The sequence below is a fragment of the Synchiropus splendidus genome, chromosome 3, assembly GCF_027744825.2.
Source record: "Synchiropus splendidus isolate RoL2022-P1 chromosome 3, RoL_Sspl_1.0, whole genome shotgun sequence".
Taxonomy (NCBI): Eukaryota; Metazoa; Chordata; class Actinopteri; order Syngnathiformes; family Callionymidae; genus Synchiropus; species Synchiropus splendidus.
Window position 1 is genome coordinate 19486685 of NC_071336.1, and position 19295 is coordinate 19505979.

Consider the following 19295-nt stretch of genomic DNA (forward strand, 5'->3'; position numbering starts at 1 on the left):
CAATTCAGTGACTCACTACTGCCACCATATGTGGCTCATGTATTGAAACTGAGCATCTCCTGGCCCTATGGTTAAGAATCACTGCTCTAAACAACACCATATTTAGCGAGTATTAACACTAAATAAACAATAAGTTCATTAATTTGTATTCCCCAATCCAAAGTGTTAGCAAAACCTGGTTGAGGATGGTCTGAAGACGATGGGTGGATGGATTGTTATCATAAGAAAAAAACATTATGTATCAACATTGATCAATTAAGAAATGTCATTGAGACAAAACCTAACAATTGTGGGACTCAACAAAAAGTATTTGCTAAATTTAGGTTTGCATCCAAACCATTTCTCACCTTCACACGGAAAAAAAAATCTACAAACGAGTGACGACAGACACACGAAGTGCATTTCAAGGTGATGGCCTTTTATCAACGAGTGACGTTTTCCACTTAAGAGTTGGAAAAACTTCTTGTGTTGTTCTTGGGTGACAGAAGGCCACAGCGTCCCTTAAATCTATGGTCTTTAGACTGAAGAGCCCTTCAGGGACCTCTAATCCTCCATGAAAACAGCTGCTGAGTGTCTGAAGTGTCTGGATTTTCCACATGGATCATCACTAGACACCAAGTGATTTGCCTTAATATGAGTGGGAGACTGGGTAACGTCACCCTGACATGGATAGAAGTGTGGGAACTGTGATGAGCTCAAACTGGAGCTTCACTTTTATCCTAGCAAATGTGCTCTCTGCTCAGGGCACCCTGGACTTGACACAGACACCCACCAACCCACATTCTTCTGGAAGTTAACAAAGCACATTCCGTGACTATCATTCCAATGGAACATGTTTAGTTTTGCTCACAGACTTCCTGACAAGAGAACACTGATAACCCACGCAGTCGTCATAACTCCTGGGACATTCTCACAGTTGTGTCCTTTCAAACCCGCAAAACCACAATACTGTCACACCACCTCAGGGCCATTCTTTCTGAATTGTTTTCAGCAATCACCATGGCGATGGAATATGACAGTCAAGATGCACATTTTTGCATGGCCTTGCGTCAAGACTTGGATTAGGGACAATCTTACCTTCATTGATGATTTCACTGACGCTTGAAGTAGACCAAAAATTATGGAAGCCACTAACCTACGACTTCCAACAGGAATAGCGTCCGAAGTGACTCAAGAGAATACTTCAGCTTCAAATAAACCCAAACTCAATTTCTGACCAAACTTCTCAAAGCTTCCAGAGTTCATTTATGTCTCATGAGTTCCATGTACCAACAGCAGAGTGGACTCAGAAGCCACAAAAGATAGCTCTGTTGAGCAATCCGAACAAACAACACGAGGTCAGAATACAAGCGCATGGTTTCTTGTGGGTGACAGCATGACCAGAAATAAAGTTGGGTCCAGCTCAGTCATAACACTGCTTGGCTCAAACTGCTCCTCACCCTGATAAATTGATATCAACCCAGGAGGGAAAACTCTGGCTGCTGCAGGCCAGGAAGGAGATGTCAAGGTTTTCAGCATGCATTTGTTTTGTTGTGTTTGGCTGCGTACATTTAAAATCCATGAAGGCTGGAAGACAAAAGAAGTCTGCATTAACTGATGTCGATACAGATTGAACATTTTTACAATGACAAAGGAACCTCACATGATGGAATCGGCTCAGTGGACGAAAGAACCATGACCGAAAAGCTTCTTCAGTCAGTCGCGCTCTAAGCGCGTCATGTGACTTCATGATCACAGTCATTGGTCCATTCACTCCTCCAGTACCTCAGCAAACTGTTGACTTAAAAGCTCCAGGGAATGAAGGAGAAACCTCTTGACTGAGAGTTCAGCTGTCCCGGACATGAGTCAGCTGATACGCAGGACTTATCGGCTCTGATAAAGTGATAAACTTACTCAGGTGACTATCTACAGTATGATTGTTCTCTTTCTCCTCCTCACACTTTGTTTTCAATAAACAAGAGAACTTGTACTTTCTAAATCCATAATGTCCAGGCAAAACCAACAAAGCCCTGATGTACATAGATGCTCAAGAAGAGTGACTTCAGCAGTTTTGTGCCCAGACTGCCTCTTATCCAGCATCACCCAGCGTCTTATCCTCCTGTCGTCCAACGCACGTACAGTCAGTGTGAGCCCAAGTTTAAGCTGTTCTTGAGTTGAGTTTTTTCGTCACTAGTCAAGTCTGATCCATTTCCACGGGTTCAGATCAGTTCATACAGAACTGTTGCTTCGACAAACGCTGGCAACATCTGCTCTGATTCAGGGACACATCTAAAGGTGCGCTCCATCCGGACATGTCGCGATGAGGGTGAGATCTCAGGTTAGTGTTTGGTCCTTCTCCATCTTCTTCCATCTCACAGAATTGTTTCCATCATACAGCAGAGGGAGAATCAACCACCAGCTTAGTACCGCATGTCATTAAGCTCCAAACACTTAAAAGTCAGAATGTGTGGTGACTGATAATAGCAGATACTGAGACACCTCGGCTGCAGGAAGACCTCCAGCATCTATCCACACTCTGTAGATGCATTAGCCTGTCAGCCAAGATGCAGCTCAGCGATAGATTCCTAATTCCTGGCGCGACACCCCATCACCTCCACTGGGTCAGGCAGCCGTTACATAAGCTGCCATCACCGGGACATTTTCTCCAACAAACGCGTTTTGAGTGAGGACACTGGCCCGTCCTCAGTTGGGATTTCACTGCAATTTTCCGGCACAGCCTCACTCTCACGTCCCGTCACTCAACCTGTCACCATGGAGATGAGCTCAGCTTCCCTGTCTCATGCTGTTATGTGCAGTCGCAGCAGAAAAAAGGCAACCTGAGCTGGCGCTGTCACAGAAATCTGCATCTCTACCTCTTCAAGTTTTGCTTCATACTTCTGCTCGAGATCATTTCAACAGACCAGCTGTGTTGTGAGGAGAGGAGCGTTCGCTGAAGGGATCTGAGGAGGAGAATGAACAGAAGATTCAAAAGGGCAACTGCCACTTTCTATAAGTGTGTGGATAGTGCAAATGCTGACTCGCATGCATGGCTCAATACAGAGGAGGGGGTTGCAAGGTAGCAGGAGACGTCCTCTCTGCATGACTTTACAGCACAATCCTCTCTGGGATGTACAACTGCTACTTGCTTTGTGACTTCACTCACATTATTAGTTGTTTTGGCACAGAAATGTATATATTTTCCAATGATTTATTATCCAAAATTGCAAACAATAAATCATTTCATCGCCACACTTGATGGTTGATAGATCTCACAGGCACAAAATAAGGCGCTATACACACAGATGTAGATGCTGAGAAGGAAGGAAGGACAGGACCACTTCAAGGTATCAAGGTGCACCAAGGACAGAACCATCATAACACCAGATAAAGAAAGTCAAACGCTAAGTCAAACCTCTGAATGTCTGCTCCTCTACCTGTAGATAAGTTGAGGTAACTAAGGGCATCTCGTCAGGACGCCACTCTATTGAAGGGTTCTGAGCGAGTGGGAGGAGGCCCAAGGGCAGACCCAGGACTCGCTGGAGAGATTAGGTGTCTCGGTCCATTTGCAGACGCCACGGACTACCAACCCTCACAACAACATCTAAAAATGCCTGAACCCTGACCATCACAAGTCTGCGGCGACACCTTCTCCGTGACTTAGTGAAAGGAGTTGACCAAATAAAAAGAGTCCGTCCTTACTCTGGGCTTTGTTTTGTCCCTTGCGCTCACTGGGAGGCAGATCCGCGAACTGGACCCGGTGTCCCGACATGTCCGGCTTCAGGCTCTCGGGTCCGCCGCGGGCAAGTATCCGGCAACTTCACGCAGTTGCACGAGAATGACAGACCCACGCAGCGATGGCACGCGCACGCGCCTGAGGGGGGGCGTGGCTCTTACAGCGCGTGGCAGGACCGCAGCCTCGTCTGTCCGCCCTCAAATACTTGCGGGGTAAGAATCACTTCAGCGACAGTGGCCACAAAACGGTACATGTGCCACAAACCTTGCTGTCAATCAAATTGATGACAGAAACGACAGCCATTCATGAAGATAAATGTGTCGTTTAACACTTTTTCTTTACATCGCTGCAGCCAGTTTCAACTTGAAGGCAAAAGTTCAGCTACATAGAAGACTGTAGCGCCCTCTAGAGGCATAAACAAGCAACTGGTGGAACGAGCTGGGGGAAGTGACATCGTCGTCTTGGGGGGCCGCGAACCTGTCACGCGGAATGACTGATCAAATGTGCTTTAAAATCTTAGCAGCAGTAGTAGTAGTTCGCTTCAAGCAGTTGGAAAAGAATGCTAAATAAAAGAACTGACTGAGACTTCACTGACCACGATAGGACCCTACACAGAGGTGAGAGCTATTTCATGCAAGAGTGTTTTAAAAGTGATTTAAAAGAAGGCAAACACGGAAGGCGTTATCAGTATATCAACATATATTCTTTTGGTTGTGGCAGCAGCATTAATCAGACAAACTTATAACACATACACAAATCAACAACGCAATCGACACTGTAGAAACAAAGTCACCAGGAAATGATACCATGACAACAAATGAAACTTGAGCATATTTTAAGTGAAAACACTTATTATTGAATAATGGAGTTGAAGGGTTTGAAAGAGGTTTCTGATGGTGGTATCATCTTTTCCTGTATGTTGGTCACATATTGATCTGGTTCCTAATGAAAGCTGCGGGGTAAACACATTTGAGCTCAATACACGATCGATCAATGCTGGTTGAGCCATAATAGCGGATCAGCCTGGATGGCACCGGCTGCCATCATCAATGCTCATGTGTGCGTAAAGATAAGTAGCCAACTCATACTTCAACAGGTTTGACAGACAAAAATCAACATAGGCAAGATACTTTAATAGAAGTTGTTTGTTGACGTTAAAAAAAAGTGGAATCATAGGAAACCAAAACAAAGATACTGTACTTTCAAAGTGTGCAAAAGGCAGCAAATCAGAATCAAACTATGAACCAAAAATAAGTAACAACACAAGTAACACGAGAGAGAAATCACAGATGGTCCATGTACATTATAAATTGATGAACATGCGTTGTTTTTGTGTGTGTTTTTTTCTTAAACGTGGGACAAATTTGTTTGGGCCAGCGAATAATCCATTATTGCAGCTGAGAGAAGGAATTTTATTTTCAGCATTCCTCAACTGGAATCAATTACTGGCATCCAAAATCAAAACTCACTTTACTGTGTTATATTTTGATCTATTTGTTTTGAACACATCACATTTGAAACAACTAAAATGACTTTTCACCTGTCAGTACATGTCGAATCAATCCTAGATACTTCTGACCGCAGTTCCTTAAGTTATGAACAAATAAATACAATGCGCTTATGAAAATATAAATCTATCACTCAAACCACCACCCCGAACAGACTCGCAACCTTTCAGTTTGACCAGAGTGTGTGCACTGCACTTTTTCTTGACAAAAAAAAGAAGAGTGTAAAGTCATTGACATCAAGTTGTCAGCACTCTGGCACAGTCTGGCTCACAGAGCCGTTGCTTTCTATGTACATTTTGGACAAAGACGCAGCCATTGACTTGGCCAGTTCCTCGTCCCGCTTCCTCTGCATCTGCGTGTGTCGGCACCAGTCTTCGTACTCAGGATTCGGGAGACTCTTGTCCAGGAGAACGTCATAGTGTCCGTTACTGAGCCAGCTGAGCCAGATAGCACGCCTGGATGCGTCCTCGTCCCCAAGGAAGTGGATCATGGTGGACACGGTGGGACTCTCCATGCTGCCCCCGGTGGTCAGGTGGACGTTGACGTCGAGCATCTGCGTCATGGCCAGCAGCTCTGGGTATCCTGCCCAGGATCCATCCTGCGCCGCGTTGATCAAGAAATCCCCAGCATCTCCCTCGATGATGGGGTTGAACTGGTCCAGGTGGTCGGCGATGTGGTGCACCGTCTGCTCCCGCAGCTCACCGTGCCTGGCCTGGTCCCCGAACGTGGCCTTGCACACGGCTCTGTACAAACAGTTGCCATCTGGAATGATGTGGTACCTGAACTTCTGGTGCTCCTCCAGGTAAAGGTTCTGTGTCTCCACCTCAGCCAGGTAGCGCATGACTTTGTCGTCACCCTTTTCAGAGCACGTCTGCCTCGGAGCTTCTTGTAGAACAGAGAGCTCAAACTCCCTCTGACCTTCCTTTGGTGCCTCAAAGTCGCATATCTTCATCGTTGCATCTTCTGTGTCACATGACTCTGACTCATCATTCAAGGCCCAACCGTTTCTCCTGGAACCTTCTACCTCTTCGCTTGAACAGATTCCTCCGTGGTCTTCTATTTTGGGTTGACTTTTGCTGAACACAAGTGTGTTTCCATGGTAATCGGAGAAGCTCTCGTCTGCTCCATGAGTCAGCTGATCCAGCAAGTCAACCAACATGTCGGAGTCTTCCGGTGGCTTTTGCTTCGAGCCCCTCACGACATGGACCGGGTAGGACGTCTCCACGCCGTCGGGTCTGCGTATCAAAATCTCAGCCGTGGACGTGAAGTAAACGGGCCTCATGGACGAGGAGTCGTAGCAGGAGAAGGCGGGCATGTTTGCGGAAGAAGGCGCCTCGCTCACCGGATCACTGTTGACAGCTGTCTCTGCCTCTTTATCCGCCTCGGGGGTGTTTGAAGTCCCGTTGACAGGCTCGGAGCGGGTGGATAAAGTTATGGTAAGTTTGCTGGAGGACCTCGGGTAGTGCGTGAGGACACTGTTGTACAGCTGCATGTTGTCCCACTCCTTTATATCGGACGAGGCGGGCGGGCCGGTCCGGACAGATGACAACAAGCGCTAAAAATACTCCCCATGTCAGCAACAAGTAGAGGGGGACGTTCCCATGGCTCGGGTCCGGTCAACGGTGACACACACACAGACACACACGCGCACACACCGAGGTGACGACGGTCCAGTTTAGAGTTCGGACGTCATCTGCAGATGGGGTTCCTCCCTAATTTTAGAACACAACTGTTACAGAAGCTTCCTTGTGGTGAAGACGCAAAAACAGAGCGAGGCACTTTCCGCTTCCGTTCTTTCAAAATAAAATGTGCGCGTTGAAACAAAAACCCATCCTGTGGCGACCGGTACACAGAAATGATCATCAGCGGATAAATCCTCTCAAAAGCTGCGAGCAAAAAATAGGGTTCTTAATAGTGATAAATTCAATTGGACTACATATGTCTTTCTCTAGATAGCAATCTAGACCAAGACCTGAAAGTATGAAAGAATGTTTATTTCAATCCTCTGACAGATTACAAATGTGTTACTTGACATGTTACATGACTCTTTTGTACGTATTATACCACATGACCTTATCATAGCTGCCCAGTTTATCTATGATATTCATATTCATTCATTGCCTGATAAAAAAATATATATAAAGTATTTAACCGTGACATTGTGAAATGGTAAGTCAGCTACAGTGATTATTTATTTGTTTATTTATTTTCTCACTCAGGTTTACAAATCCAGCGTCTGGCAGCTGCAGGGCTTTACATGCGTGGACATTATTATTGTCTGACTGGCTCGTCTGGTTTAAACTGAGTCACACAACAAAAGCTAAATATAGAAGTGACCTCACTCTTCTCCTGCGACTTCCACTCTCAAGCAGAAGTAACACAGCAGGAATGTGGTCGTGATCTGTTGGAAACAGATGTGGGAATAAATAAGGAAACGTAAACGTACAAGCATTTACATGTATGTAAAGATAGAAATATTTGTGTATTTGAATGTAAATAAATGTATACACCTTTTAAACACATTTCAGCAGTATTGTACTCTGCAATAATCTAGTAGTACAGGTACCAAACAAGATGCACATGCGCACTGACACTATTTTACCAAGGAAAATCAACCACATTTCATTTGAGAGGAAACACAGTTAATTATGTCAGTGTTGAAAAGAGTTTTTTTTTTTAATATAACAAAAACAACTAATAGTGTGGCCCCGGATGGAGCCTAGTGTGTTGGCCAAAGAGTGTGAACCAACAACCTCCTCACGAGATTCAGTAGTACGCAATCAAAAAATATTAACTTGCACTAACATTGTTTTTTTTTGTTGTTGTTGTTTTAGTTGTCCATTATTCTCCCACCCTTTCCAAGTGCAATGCTTAACAACAACTGGCGTTCAGTTAAATGTAACTGTGTTAGCATAACAAAGTTTCTACTTTCTGGTGTCTATACTTCTACAGTGTTGATTGTTGTGTTCCTCTTAATTGTCTTTGCTGTTGCTATACTGCCGTAAACAGCGCAACAAAAAAAACCCCATTGTTACCGGGGAGAAAAAAACAAATCTCATCGAAAGAGTTTTTCAAAATGTCAGCAACAGGTCGCATCACTTAGCTTCCACCACTAGAGTGCGTCCAAGAGCCTTGCGTTTGACAACTGCAGCAGCAAACACGGGCAGTAACCTGAAAGGACTCCAGGGGGCGGTGTTCCGTCTGAGAGACGTTCGCCTGGAACAAATGCGAGCAGAGACGCTGCCACAGCAGCTGTCGCAAGGTTGCGCACCGTGTACAAATGAAGGCATTGATCGCTTGCTGAATCCAAGCGGCGGACACAGACTGGTGCACTAACCCCAAGCCGTTGCTGGGTCGACGGTTCACCCGCCTTCGACACCAAAACACTCTTGGATTTCAGTGGCGCTGTCCAAATAGGACTAGGTGTGTTGTTCAAGTCTTTGACAGAAGGGTGACATCATGGCTGGAAGTGTGCGGGCGTAAACACAACCGTTACTACAATCCATCGAGTAAAACACGACGATACCAGAATGTTGTTTTTGTGCTGCCATGAGCTCTGCGGAGGGTTTTACTTTCTGTTTCATTATTCATGCTTATAAACGCTAACCCGCCAAAATCCCAAATATCCCATAATAGACGGTGGTTAAAATGGTACTGGTTAATGTTTAAAAGCACCACATCCATGTCAGAGTGGAACAGGGCGCATGCTGATGTCAGAGATTTGTCCTGCTCGCTCTCCACAGTGGGAGGATCTCGGTGGTTGAGTCACGCAGCTGTCAAAGATAGCTGTCACCCAGTTTCTCCATCAAACACAGTCAATGAGGAAAAGCCTTGGAGGCGAAGGGACGCGCACATCTCAGGTAACAAGGATCCCGAGCAGGACCACCGAGAGCACGCCGAACACCATTTCTCCCACTCTCCGACGAGGACTAAGCGATTTTTTGGATGCATTTTCGCCACATTGGGATACACGCTGAGGATCTATCCAGAAAGCACTGCGCCAAGACGGAGGACTGCTTCCCTCTTGACTTTCAAGAGTCCACCTTCCGAAAATGAAGTCGAAAAAGGGTAAGTCGGCGATTTCGATGTGGGGAAAACAACTCCAAACGACGGTTGAGGCTGTAAACGGAGCGATTTCCTTCAGATGCGAACCACGCAGTCTATTGTTTCCTTCCCAGACATGACAGGGGGCTTTTCTGCCATGTGCTGGCGCGACGACAAAGCTCTCCCACACTCACCGTTCGGCTGAAAAACCACCATTTTCACACATCTCGACTGAAAACCAACCACGCGTTGCGCTTCACGGTTCATGTCACGTTGACCTCGAAACATTTATGTTCACTAAAAGTCACAAAATTGACTCGAAATGTCGTTTAAAGTTAGGGGAAATTTCCGTAAGAAATCATTTGCGTCAAAGTTTGAAAAGTTCCAGTCTTTATCAGGTCACCGAGGTGTTCAGCTAAACCGTCTTTTAATCGATATACACACATCCTCACGTTACCTGTGAGGCGTTTAAACACCTTTTAAATCGTCTTTGTCAGTATTTGGGTTAATGTTCGAGGTGACCTAATTGTGGGAGGTTGCTGTTTGCCTTGTTATATATGGACCTCGTGGTGCAGCGCTCACACAATAGAACCGCGCGCACAAGTTGTCTGAACTTCCAAAAACACCGTCTCATCGGACTTGGATGAGCTTTTCCAGCTGGCCGGGGTGGACTCGGACTCTTGTGCCGTGTTGGGGCTGTTGGACAGGTCGATGTTAGCGAGGAGAAACTTTGAAAACGACGTACAAAGAAGCACGCAGTGCCAGATTCTTTTGTTTAGTCTGGAGACGCTGATTTGCAACAGGTCTCCCCTCCCCCCATCCCCATCCCCAGCCTACGTAATTACCTCATCCTGTTGGCCGTCCAGACTCGAGAACTACCACTTTGTCCCAGAACACGCTTCTATGTCCTTCGGAGAAATTCTCTGTTTTACGTGGACTTTCATTCCGTCGCGCATGTGCTGCGTCGACGCGGAGCGTCTGTAGCGTTTGAGCCGCTTGTGAGCTGCTGTCTCTTGAGATTCTGTCGAGCAAATACTTTATTTAAACCACACACTTAGTTTAGAATGCGTCACAGTTGACGAAGCATTTAGATCGCCACGAAACAAATGGAAATAGAGGTCGACTCAAGTCTGAAGTGATGGATTGAAACGAGCCCTCAAGTGTGAACTTAAAATCAGGATCCGACAGCTGATCATAAAAGTAGATCACGAGATGTTCAATAAAACCCTTTTCATTTCTCGTATTTTTGAAATGACTGTGGATTGAAATGGTTGGTAGGTTGCTATGTATTGTTTGAGATTGACTTTATTAACCTCAAACTGGGGAATGACAGTTACCAGGGCTGTTTGGCAAGTAGCCCAAACACAAGCAAACATGCAACTAAAACGGAATCAATAGTTAGAGGTGGTCTATATTCTAATAAATAATACTGAAATAATCTACACAGCCTCGTCCGATTCACTGTCCCCAAGCGACAGTGTCTCTGCTCCGTGATGATGCCAAGCTACTGGTTGTTTGTGGAGCCATTTAGAACTGATCTTCCAAATTGGGAGAAGGAGCAGACACCCTCCAGGTGGTGAGGAAGCCTCCCCCTAATCCTCCACACAAATGTCTTAGCTGACAGAGGTTAGTCATGTTGATGATCTTCTCCCTCCATCAGCGCTGTCCTTGCCACAGATGCTGAGCTCCAAGAGAGATCCTGTTACATTCCGCAGCAGAGTTGAATGACGTCAGAGTAACTGCCGTTTGATGGCAAGTCTATGGCAAACCAAAACATGTCAAGTGAGATTCCTCAGAAGCTGTGACGATGGAAGCAATAAAATACCTGTCATAAAGTGATCGTGCTTAAATGGATTAATTCGATGATAAGAATAATGAGTTATTCCTAATGTGTCCAACTCCCTCAGGCTCCCTGTGGCCCAGTTCTCAGCCAGCTCCAGCTTTAGCTGTAGAGCCTTCACTGTCCGATCAATCTAGTGAGAAGCAGTTAGCGTCACGAAAACTGTAAAGTACTTCTGTAAACTGGCTTTTCAAAGCCCCAGATTCATGTTTTATCGTGACGATTAGACAGTGCAGCCCTGTAATCTTTGTAAACATGCTGTTGCTGCACCAAACCAAATCTGCGAGTGATGTGGTCAGAATCCTCTTATCCCTGCGTGATACACCTTGCACATGGGTGCCGAGCCTCTGAGCAGTCTGGAGCCAGAGCTCTGACGTTTGCCAGCATGGGTCCAGCTTCAATATTGACATGTCTTCCTGTCCATGCCAGATTTTCTGCTCAGATCAGAATCATCTGTTGCAAAACATGTCTGTTTAAAAAAAAAAAAAAAAAGAGGCCGTGCTTCAGTTCAGAGGGCAAAAACCCCTGTTGTGATGTGGCCACGTTTGTGGCCTTTATTGTCTTTGCTGTCGGGTCAGAATGAATGATGCTACATGCTGGTTTTCATTGCTTCCTCCAGGGACTTGTACAGAAATATAAATGTAGCAGTTCCAGACCATAACATTCTGAGCCCCCCTCCTTCTGCCTTTTTTCATTTCCGAGGGCTGAATCACATGGCTGAACTTGACAGATTCTGACACATCATCTGCCCATCCCAGAACCTGACAAAGGAGCGGCTGTCACAACAGGCTTCCTCTATGTGATGTCCTCATACACTCTCTCTGGACGCAGGTTTGATGATGCTGTCTGGGAGCGAAACCGAAGACGAGGACAGTGTGGACGCCCCGCTGGATCTGTCATCCAGCACCGGGAGCAGCGGGAAGAGGAAACGGCGGGGGAATTTACCGAAAGAATCGGTTCAAATCCTCAGGGACTGGCTGTACGAGCACCGCTACAACGCTTATCCCTCAGAGCAGGAGAAAGCTCTGCTGTCGAAGCAGACACAGCTCTCCACACTGCAGGTAAATAAGCCCTCTCTGTCAGACCCATAGAAGGCGGCAGGTGAATCACTTCCTGTCAGGAATATGACACATAAATGGTGAACGCAGGGTCATCCAGAGCAGTTTCAATAAAAGTCTGAGACAGCATGAGTAAACTCTCTCACAGTGTGGCTTTGGCTGAGCCACTTGGACAGGAATTTCCCTCCCTCCAGCCCCGTTTTCCACCCCAGCTGTCTGGGAACAATGCAGAGTCATTTACATAGCTGGAGCCAGTGAGCCAGTCATGACTAGCCTGGAGGAATCAGAGGGAAAGAAGAGTTATAACGATTATCACCACCACAAAAGGGATCGCAGTTCATGTAAAGTGTTCTCAGTGAAAGATAGTGGAATTTATGAGCTAAAAAGTTGGTGTTTTTAACTGCCTGGGACCAGATGGACCCGGTCTTGAGCCCAAATGGCTTGGTAGCCCCCTTCTGTTGTTTTTGTCTGGAGTTTAAATGTTAACTGACTGCATTGTCCGGTCGTTACTGCCGCTCATGTTTAAAGCAACGAAGGAATGCCGAAGAACAAATGTTCCTCCACAGTGACTTTTGTGTACCTCAAGGTGCAACTCACCCTGGAGCCGAATCTATACTGATTTCAGTTGAGATGACGCTCAGTGGTGTCAATGGTGAGCTGTGTTTATGAAGAGCAAGAAGACCCGGGTGTTTTGTTGTCCTGAGGCCTGTCCAACTGTCACTATATATATATACTTAAATATTGTAACAATATTTGTCAATAGAACAGATACTTTTAGTACTTACACACTTACTCTCTATTTCTTCATCAGATACAAATTGTTTTACTTTTTTTTCCCTATATGTATTTAGCTGGCTGTTTTCCCTCTGTCACTCCCTCCATTTGTCCTACAGTAAATGTATATAGTATTATAGGACACAATCTTGGCGTGTTCATGCGCTTTTTGGCAGCGCCGTCAGTTCCCCCGTAACCAACCTTCAGTCTTACCTGGAACAATGTCTCAAAGCAGGCTTTTGTCGTTGTCACAGGTGTGCAATTGGTTCATCAATGCACGAAGACGACTGCTCCCGGAGATGCTGAGGAAAGATGGCAAAGACCCGAACCAGTTCACCATTTCCAGAAAGGGCAGCAAAGCAGGGGACAGTTTCTCTGACAGCAGCTCTCAGTCCCCGAAACACAGCAGCCCCCCGACGGCGCCGGAGGACAGCTACGACAAACGCGCCCTCCACCCCTCCAGCTTCGAGGCCACCAGCGTCCTGAGGAAAGCCGTCTCTCCTTCCACGCCCTCGCCCACCTCCATGTCTCCCACACCGCCTCTCATTCCCACCCGCCCCTCTGTCATCTGTCACACCACTGTTACTGCTGCCCTGCAGGCCAGCCCGACGGCCGCCTACCCCTCAGTGCCGGTACTGAACTCTGAGCGAGCGACCGAGCTGCTGCAAGCCCAGGCGCTGCTCAGGTGCCTGGATGAAGCTCCAGGCCAGCAGCCTCCCCACACCACCACCACCACCACCATCCTGAGCAGCACCAGCATGGAGGGAAACCTGAGCCCCCGCAGTGGGCTTTTCAATACCCCTCCCCCAACCCCACCAGACCTCACACAAGACTTCAGTGGCTTCCAGCTCCTGGTGGATGTAGCCCTGAAACGGGCAGCGGAGATGGAGCTACAAGCTAAACAGTTGGTTTCTTAAAAAAAAAAAAAAAAATTTAAAAAAGGATGTAACCAGCAGCTCACTGACTCTTCTGCACGCTACAGAGAACAAACCCACACGAAAGCCTGATCATTTCTATTTTTGGTATACCAATCATTTTGTTTTGTTTTTCTTATCGAAAAGAAACTGTTTCCAGGTGCCTTGGCTGTTTAGATGTTTATCCATTTCATTTAAGTATGTATCTACATGTATTTGCACACAGGGACCAAAAATGTTATCAGAAATGCTGCCTGTATTCTGTCTTTGCATCATTACTGTACGGAGATCTAGAGCTAGAGTCTGGACCGCGGACCAGTCAGTTGGTCTTTTACTTTCCAACATTTCAGTTTGTGATTGTTCTGCCCTGTTCATTTGCACACTTAAGTCAGAGGAAGGTCATCTCAGTGTCTTAAACATTCTGTTGGCATCAAACCTATCCACTACTGTTGTAAATGTCTTTCTCTCCAGACTAGTCTTGATTTTGCTATTTACTTTTAGTTGTTTTTTTTTTTTTTTTAATAAACTTTTTTTACTCACGCTTTCCCCTTATCTAAGGATAATTTCTGTCGACTAATGTAGCAGGTTCCTAGAGGGAGCCTCCATTACTCAGCGAAAACCCGACGGCCAGTGGACATTACAATTTAACACTACAGATGTCTTTTGCTGTTTCACAGAGCATGACAGCAACTCTGAATCCACCAAATAAAACCAAGAACATTGTCATGTATAATAGGACCGTGTATATAGGTAATGTGACACGATGCCCAATGATGTGATTTCTTTTCATACTGTGCAATGATTGTGGCAAATAGGGGTCACATGGGATTCAAATAAAGTTCTGTTTTTCTACACATTCGTGTCGACTCACTCCACCGGCATGCTCGCACACGGATGTACAACATAGAACACGGTGGAGGAGGCTCACTCCTGCAGCTGCTTCGTTGTCAGACCGCTTCAACGGGACCAGCACGACCACATAGATGTTGTGCAGGTACTGTATGTCTCTCAAGAATTGCATCATTAAATTTGCATCCAGGTTTATGTAACACTGCAGCTGTTGCTTTGGTCAGCATTTAGAACCCAGATTCTCAAACTGCCGGGAACCTCACCAGCTACCCAGATATGCTTCTTCAAAATGCTTAGAGCGTAGAAGAATCAGGTACATTCTCAAGCTAGTGATGCCATAGCTAACCTGGCAAGACAAAAAAAAAATCACAACAAAATACAAAATAATTTATTTGATGGCACTTTTTTTGCTTGTTTTTTTGTATGTGACGAAAAGATCACAACATTAAATAAAAGAAAAAGAAAAAAAAAGGATGTCATGAAGGACAGACAGGATGGACATCTTTCCTGCGGAACACCGCTGAGACATTCCATGATCCAGCTCATTAGCATAATCCTGCATAAATTAACACGGGCGAACAGCAGACGTCAACTGTTTTCCGCTGAAGGGGTTTTGCGCTCAATAGTCAATGGTCGTCAGTTGAGGAGCGAAGATGTTGGCTGCTTCACGGCTGACAGCTGTTCCCTCCTGCTCCCGCTCCCATCTGAAAGCAACCAAGCAATCGGCCTCAATAGGATTTGGTGTTTAATTCTGCCTAGATACTTATCCTTTTGTTTGGTAGACTTTGCTCCACAAAAGTGAATCAGAAAAGCAGCAAGCAGCCTTGTATATGCAGTGCTTGAATCCTGTATTTCTGTTTGTTTGTTTCAATAATTCCCCACCACAATCGCCTGGCTCCTCTGGACTGTGCAAACTTTCCAGTCTGCAGGGGCAGCTCTGCTCTGCTGGCGCACCACAGGTAGGGAGTCTAATGACTCATCAGGATTTAGGCAGATCTGCAGGCAAACAGAAGGCAGCTGCAGCCCACCATGAAGGTCCGGCTAAACGGCGTGATGACCCAGGAGCAGCAAACAATCATAACCCTTCCAACAGCACAGCCTCCAGCCTCCAACCCCTGAGCGCCGCCAGCTGCTGAGTCGTCCCCTCACATGAAAAGTGAAGGACCAGAAGCGGGACGGCAGCAGCTCTGACCCAAAAGTGCGGCCTAATTATGGGGATCCGCCTCTATGGAAGGGTAAGGTTCCCAGAACGCAGCACGCCAGCCTTGTAATCTGCTTAGTTGCATCCTGATTGAAAACACATGTGGAGAGGTAGACAGAAACATAACAAAAAGTAAACTATGTATATGTACAGATATAGATTTTTTTATTATTCCAATAAGAGCTCATACACGTGCCATAACATCAACAGTGTAATAACATTACTTACAAAAAGTATATCGCCTTAATATGTTATTTGGTTGGGTTTCAGTTGACATTTACATCGGGAAACATTCAATATGTACAAATGTTTATCACAATTATGTTAATATAACTACATCACAAGCGTTCAGATTCTTTACAGTATAATCCCAAACCGGACATTCCGCCACTCCCTGTGTTCCCGGAGTGTTAGATTGATATGTCAATATCAGAAACATAAGTAAGAGTCAGTTTTGTGACAGATAAACACAAACCTTTGATGAAAATTGGCAATAAAAAGGACCAGGTGAATTATGACTGCACATTTCACATGAAATTCTCCTCGGCACAAACACGAGTCATGATCCCATGGCACAAAACATCAAATCTTACAGTTGAAGCAGCTTGGGCAGTTTAGAGTCATGTGAAATGAAATCTCCACGAAAGACCAAAATCTTCAATCTCTTAAAAGATGGACTCACTTTAACGCAAGAATGTCGCTCGTGTGCCACTGCTGGTTTGGAGGTGTCACGTCAGCGGTTACATCGAGTCGCGTGACAGAAGGCTATATCCACCCTGCTATCAGACTGATGTAGAGAATTAATCACAATTGTACGATATTTCCGGTGACAGGTTCCAATTTAATATAATCTTGTAATATTAGACATTAAATCTCACGCATCCTACTTTTTTTTGCACATTTTATGTTTTTTTCCCCACAAAAGCAGCACATATTGGACATTCTTTATCTCCAAAAACATGTTTTTTTTTTAATTTATAATAATCCCAGAACAGAGTAAGAATGTGTTTATTTACCTAACACATGAGATTTCTGTATTGCTATATCAGTATGTCATTTGTCAACCTGAAGTGGGGGGGGAATCAAGGTTCAACAAATAGTTAACACTTCATAAATACTCAGTAAATAAAGTCATTTCAATAACAAGTCAAAGATATGGGTTTATTAATTTGATATTAACGGACGCAAACCTGACAGATGCTCACGTGGTTTGCAATATATACACCGCAGTGATCCTCTTGCGTGAAACTAAATCTTTTTCGCTTCACTCTTCCTCTAAAGTTGAAACGTAGCCTCAGACCCACACGCTCAGCTCACACACTTCCCAGACTAATGTGCTCAGCCATCAGAATCATTATTAAGGCTGAAAGAAAAAACAACCCAAAAGAATGGCTGGTGTCACGCTGACTACTCAAAAGAAATAACTCCAACACAGTTCAAGGACCTTGTTGTCAGTGCATAATAATCATAATCATGTCAGTAAACAGTCTTTTTACCGCCAGTCAATATATATTAATATTTGTGATCTCTTAACAGGCAGATCGCGCACAGTGAGGGGGAAAACAGTCCCTTGGCAGACCACTAGTGTTTATACTGTCAATTTGTTGTCTTAAAATGACAAACTAAAATATAGTGCAACAACGATTGTTACCAAATACCTTTGTTTGACAAACAAAAAATATATAGTGACAATATGAGACTTTAAAAAGTGGGCATGCATGATAATTCTTATTTTTACAAATGATTTTTTTCAATATACAATGATGAAGATGTGTGTGGTTTCGAGGTCATCTCAAATGCTACTTCCATGTTGCTCCACCTGAAAAGAACTGCGAGAGATCGGAAGCACTTGTAGATGGCTTTTCATGACGGTGACACACAAAACCTGCAGCCGAGCGGATGATCTTTGCCCTGCGAGTGACCTGCCAGTGCTACACACCGCTAGCTCTCGCATCTTCTCAACTCCACTCCAGAATGAGATGATGCTTCTAGAAGCATTACTGGGTAGAAAACAACACAGCTTCATGTTACGCAGCTCGGTGCACAGTTCATCCTAAATATATATTATTACTCAATATCTTAGTGTTTGATTAATAAATCATTTGTTTATACGTCGAGGCTTCACACGTGGATTAATATAGCGCAGCCTGCACTGTGTCCCCGGTCACACACCTTCTCCTCACGCACTCTACTTCTTTCCCTTCGCATCTGCTTCTTCTCCTCAGAGGTTGCTACAGAACGCCAGCTCCTCCACCTGAACCCATCTTGCACATCTGTCCTCTTCCTTTGCTAAGTGTCTATCCTTTTAAGTGGTGTGGATGCTCGGACTCCCTTTTTACTGAGCACATTTTAAAAAAAAACAGTAGTCAGAAGGAAGAGATGCATTTCCGTGCGGATGAGGCCTAAATCTGCTCCTTCTACTCCAACCTCCTTTTTCATCATTACTCCCGCACGCCACCCCCTCCTCCTCCACATGCCACCCTGCAGGGAACATCACTGCATTGGACACATTGACCTCTAAGTGTAAGGTAACTTGAGCTGACTTCTTTCACGTGAAATCCACCTTGTTGTAACCGGTCTATTTAATAGCCTGTGTTGTGATATGCTCTCTTGATAAACAGACTTTCTACAGGAAATCTAGGATACAATTCAAACATAAATATCATACACTAGTTATTCGAAGAATCCCTTTAGTTCAGATCACTGGTGTGTGTCTGCATGTAAATATTTTGAATGCATGCTGGCTGCCTCTTGAAATGTGACGCTACGCTTGGCTTTTTTGTGTGTCAGGTCACTTAAAAGGACAGCAGATGGAGGGTAAGAGTGCTACATAGAAGCTGGGTGGAGGAAATGAGGGAACAGATAAATCATTTTCTTCTTCCATCGTGACCCTGCCGTGACTGTGGGAGTTTGTCTTGCGACTTTACAGTGCTTTTTGTGTGCATCAGCCCGCCTCATAGCCGCGTCTGGGCCTCGGGGATATAGATCTCGATACTGTCTGCGCTCTCTGTAGCTGAGCTCTGACGGACTGAAGCGGCACGTTTGGCAGCGAGCAGGCGTTTCCGAGCTTCCAGACGCTGGCGCTCGGAGCTCTCCAGCGAGCGGTCCCGAGCCAAATGAGGATGGCCCTTCAGGGGCTTCTTTGGCACAGGAGGGGGCATCCTTCTCTCCTGGACAAGAATGATAAATAAGGTTTAGAAGTCCTAGGAGTTAGCTGCCGTTAGTAGAGGAAAGCTACTGCACAAGTGTTAGCGTCCAGTCATGCATTATGGTCGGCAGCAGTTTTGAGTGAGAGAGCACGGCGGTGGCCTTTGCATGAGGTAAAAGTGACCAGTGGAGGTGGGCAGGCCCCAAAGGTGCATGGCAGGTAGAGTCGCTTCTTAAAAAGCAGCTCA

At 45.4% G+C, this 19295-nt stretch overlaps 4 protein-coding genes across 7 annotated transcripts in view; 1 reads left to right on the top strand and 3 right to left on the bottom strand.

Annotated features, from left to right (window-relative positions):
* si:ch211-285f17.1 (sickle tail protein homolog) overlaps positions 1 to 3820 on the bottom strand; it is a 97794-nt gene extending 93974 nt beyond the window's left edge. Inside the window, exon 1 of the mRNA XM_053861079.1 lies at positions 3679 to 3820. Coding sequence (XP_053717054.1) covers positions 3679 to 3748 — 70 coding nt within the window. The 5' untranslated portion in view covers positions 3749 to 3820. The remainder of the gene's footprint in view (positions 1 to 3678) is intronic.
* A 613-nt stretch (positions 3821 to 4433) lies between these two features.
* On the bottom strand, positions 4434 to 7000 carry LOC128756595 (OTU domain-containing protein 1). Its single transcript, XM_053861268.1, has one exon. The coding sequence runs from the start codon at positions 6710 to 6712 to the stop codon at positions 5465 to 5467; it is 1248 nt and encodes a 415-aa protein (XP_053717243.1). The 5' UTR covers positions 6713 to 7000; the 3' UTR covers positions 4434 to 5464.
* A 1485-nt stretch (positions 7001 to 8485) lies between these two features.
* Positions 8486 to 14383, top strand: tgif1 (TGFB-induced factor homeobox 1). The gene is made up of 3 exons (XM_053861269.1): positions 8486 to 9288; positions 11936 to 12165; positions 13191 to 14383. The coding sequence occupies exons 1-3, from the start codon at positions 9273 to 9275 to the stop codon at positions 13851 to 13853; spliced, it is 909 nt and encodes a 302-aa protein (XP_053717244.1). The 5' UTR covers positions 8486 to 9272; the 3' UTR covers positions 13854 to 14383.
* A 1558-nt stretch (positions 14384 to 15941) lies between these two features.
* The window catches only part of dlgap1b (discs, large (Drosophila) homolog-associated protein 1b), a 112747-nt gene continuing 109393 nt past the window's right edge, over positions 15942 to 19295 (bottom strand). For 3 of the 4 annotated variants that reach the window (XM_053861264.1, XM_053861265.1, XM_053861263.1), the window contains exon 12: positions 15942 to 19070. In XM_053861264.1, the coding sequence (XP_053717239.1) occupies positions 18855 to 19070 (216 nt within the window). In that variant the 3' untranslated portion in view covers positions 15942 to 18854. The other variant, XM_053861266.1, reaches the window with a different exon arrangement.